Source organism: Eimeria tenella, genomic scaffold, assembly GCF_000499545.2.
Source record: "Eimeria tenella Houghton genomic scaffold, Eth_scaff59, whole genome shotgun sequence".
NCBI lineage: Eukaryota > Apicomplexa > Conoidasida > Eucoccidiorida > Eimeriidae > Eimeria > Eimeria tenella.
The window spans coordinates 15,106-18,487 of record NW_013543419.1 but is presented as its reverse complement, the minus strand read 5'-3'; the positions used below and the strand labels follow the sequence as shown (position 1 = coordinate 18,487).

The 3,382-nt window shown below is 50.5% G+C and overlaps 2 protein-coding genes across 2 annotated transcripts; one reads left to right on the top strand and one right to left on the bottom strand.

Annotated features, from left to right (window-relative positions):
* Positions 1 to 1,144: 1,144 nt before the first annotated feature.
* On the bottom strand, positions 1,145 to 1,606 carry ETH_00006985 (uncharacterized protein; the record flags this gene model as incomplete). The annotated part of the gene is made up of 1 exon (XM_013377640.1): positions 1,145 to 1,606. A coding segment is annotated over one exon (462 nt), but the record flags the coding sequence as incomplete, so codon positions are not given.
* Positions 1,607 to 1,656: 50 nt separating this feature from the next.
* On the top strand, positions 1,657 to 2,469 carry ETH_00006980 (uncharacterized protein; the record flags this gene model as incomplete). The annotated part of the gene is made up of 1 exon (XM_013377639.1): positions 1,657 to 2,469. One exon carries the CDS (start codon positions 1,657 to 1,659, stop codon positions 2,467 to 2,469), a length of 813 nt encoding a protein of 270 aa, XP_013233093.1.
* Between the last annotated feature and the right edge of the window lie 913 nt (positions 2,470 to 3,382).

Sequence of the window (3,382 nt, the reverse complement as noted above, 5' to 3'; positions counted from 1 at the left end):
CTTTAAGGGGAATATTTGGTGCTAATGGGCGGGTCTGTCAGTATTAGTGTGGTAGCAGTATTTCAAACTACGATTAGATTGACCTACTAACGACCTAACTGTGGCATACATGAACTGCATCCCCGTATTACTCGCTAGTGGATCGCAACCTTTGCATAAAGTCTGAGAGCTTTGGCATTTGAAATGCTTCGAAAATGCCGTCATGATACACCAGCAAATGCGTCAGCAACAGCCTTTTCGCGCGTAGCCGGCTTTATGTGGAACTGGGGGCTGCAGCCAAAGCGGTGTTGCTGTTTCTGAAGCAGCAGCTTGTTTACCAAGGGAAATCTTGTTGCAGCTCAGTCCATTCTTACTGGGGATCAATTCAATTTGGCAATGAAATTAAATGGAACTAACTTGCTTACAAATAATCCCTTGCTTCCTCAGGGATACAGCTGCGGATCTGCAGGTGGTGATTCTACTTATTTACCTGCAAGAGCGGAACTGTCCGGCTTCAACTTTAACTTTATTTCTTTAATTCTTTTTCGTTTTTGTGCTGAAGCACATTGGGTGCAGGACTTTAGGTTCTTCCCTCTGCATGTAATGCTTCAAAGCCGAGGGTAACAAGGCCAGAATCGGAAAGGCGAAAAGAATCAGATCAATGCAGCTGCATCAATGACTTCTTCGCGCCACCAAGATATGCAAACTCTGCAGCTTAGCAAGTGACTGGTTGCATGCGGGTTTCAGTGCTTTCTTGATTTGCCTGACAGTCTGTTTCTCTTTGCTAGCTAATATCGAGGAAATAAAGAAGGAGCAGTGGCTAGCTCTGCAGCAAATTGCAATGTGCAAAAGCCTGAATGACGCGCTCGGCAAGTGCCACAGCCGGTGACCTAGACACATGTTTCCCGCCAATTACTTTCAATATTTTGGGCTTACTTATCTGAATACGCATTTTTTCTGATTACTTAAAGAAGCATTTCTTGTTTTTGCTCCCCGTTCCCAGCAGGATGCTCAGTGAGCATGAGCCGATCACAGATGTATCGCCTCCACTCCTGAATTCGTGGATCCTCTTAACCAGAGCGGGGGTCCTTCTAAAAGAAATTTCCCGTTTTCCTTTTTTAACATGTTTATTATTAGTGCCTCAGTTTTTAATGGCGCGGCGGACACAAACTAAAGTGGGTGGGGGGCCCCCGCGGCTCCTCCAAACCGATTCTGCAATGAAGAGTGAGCACGAGCAGCAGCTGCTGCTGCGCCAGTGCTCGGCTGCGTCATCTTGGCCTTTACTTCCCTGCTTCTTTTCTTGAATTTGACCTTTTTGGGCAGTAGAGGCAGGCTTTTGTGGTAGCGAGCCTCTGTGGAAAGCGCGGCAGCAGCAGCAACTGCAGCTGCTGCTGCTGCTGCCGCTGCTGCTGCTGCTTCTGTTGGTCGAGGCCCCCTCTCCTGGCCTTCTCCTGAGACTCTTGGGTGAGCCTCGTTGACTCGTAAGGCTGCAGTGCTCTCCACGTCCTGCTGCTCTGCTGGTGCTGCTAATTTGCTGCTGCTGCTCCCCCCCTCTCCCGCATCCTTGGGATCCCGAGAGCTGAGCTGCAGGGCGCAGCACGCTCACCCAGGCCCTCGAATTTTTCATTTTTCACTTTTCAAGAAAGAAGTAGCAAATCAGACTGCAGCAAGGACACCATGGGCCCCAGGGCACCCCCAGGGGGCCCCCGGCGAGGCAGCCGCTGCTCGTGGGGCCTCCTGCTGCTTCTGGCTGTAGCAGCACAGACTTTGGGGGCCAGAGCAAACGAGGAGGTGTATCCGGCGCAGCAGCAGCCGCAGCAGCCGCAGCAACAGCCGCACCAGCAGCCAGAACAGCAGCAACCCCTAGAGCTTCTGCGGGCAGACCTGTTTCAGCAGCAGCAACGGCGAGGAGAGCCGCATCAGCAGCAGGAAGTACTGGAGGAGCAGCAACATGAAACTGACGAAGACGACGCTCTAGAGCCGCTGCCCCTGCAGCAGCAGCAGCACGAGTTTGAAGAGCAGCAAAGGCAGGAGGACGAGGCCGAGCCTGAACAGCAGCCATCTGAGATGGCACAGCAGCAGCCGCAGCAGCAGCCCCAGCAGCAGCCCCAGCAGCAGCCGCCGCAGCAGCAGCAGCCGCAGCCGCAGCAGCCGCTCGCTGAGGATTCTGAGGGCAGCAGCGCAGCAGCACCATCCGCAGCTGCTGCTGCGTTGCTGCAGGATCTGCTGGAGTCTCTAGAGAGCCAGCGGCAGCAGGAGAGGCAGCAGCAGCAGCTGGCCGACGCAATCCACGCAGAGTTGGATGCCCCAAGGTCAGCAGCAGCGCATGCGCACTCGTCAGCAGCAGCAGCTGCTGCTGCTGCTGCAGCAGCAACGCAGGGCCCAGAGGGGCACCTGAGGAAAAAGGTCATGAAGGTGCAGCAGGGCTTTGCAGAAATTGCTGCAGCAACAGTCATTGGCAGGAGAGCAGATGATGAGGACGTAAGATAGCAGCAGCAGCAGCAGCAGCAGTTGCAGCAGCACAGCAGCAGCAGTAGCAGCAGCAGCAGGTCACACACTGCAGCAGCCGTAGCAGCAGCAGATTCGCAGTCAGCATAGTGATGGGAAAGGTACCCAGCAGCACTAAATAGAACTGCAGCAGCAGCAGCTGCTGCTTCTGCTGCTGCGGCTGCCTCTGAATCTTGCTTGGGCCTCTCCATAGCTGCATCTCTCGCTGCTCCCGCTGCTGCGCCTGCTGCCGCTGCGTTTGCCGCTATGGCCGCTGCTACCCCTCCTCCTCTGCTGCTGCTGCCTCTGCTGCTGCTGCTGCTGCTGCTGCAGGCGCTGCTGCTGTCAGCACCGCTGCCCGGGCGGCCGAGCTCTTTAATATCTGCACTTTTTGACGGCCACGGGGGCCACGTGGTGGCCAGAAAGTGTTCTATTTTATCTCCTTCTTTTTTTGGTTTGTTTTGATTTTAATTTAATTTATTTTATGTTTTAATTCCTGTTTCTAATTAATATCTTTTATTTATTCATTCAATATCTTTTATTGTCCTTTATTTTTATTTCTAATTTATTTCGTTTTCTTGAGGGACCGCTGTTCCACTTCAACTTTTTTTTTGGTTTGTCTTTATTTTCATTTTAAATTTATTTTAATTTGTAGCTCTCATATAACATCTTTTATTTAATATCTTTTACCCAATATCTCTTATTATATCTTCTATTTAATATTCTTTTGAGGAATATCTTTTATTATATCTTTTAATATCTTCTATCATATCTTTTATTATATCTTTTAATATATTTCAACCTTATTTCTTTTTTTTTTCTTTTTTGACTTTTTTGACGGCCACGAAGGCAAATGTTTACTCTCTCGCATGCAAGTGCAGCAAAAGGTCACTTCCTGAACTCAAAAAAAAGTTTA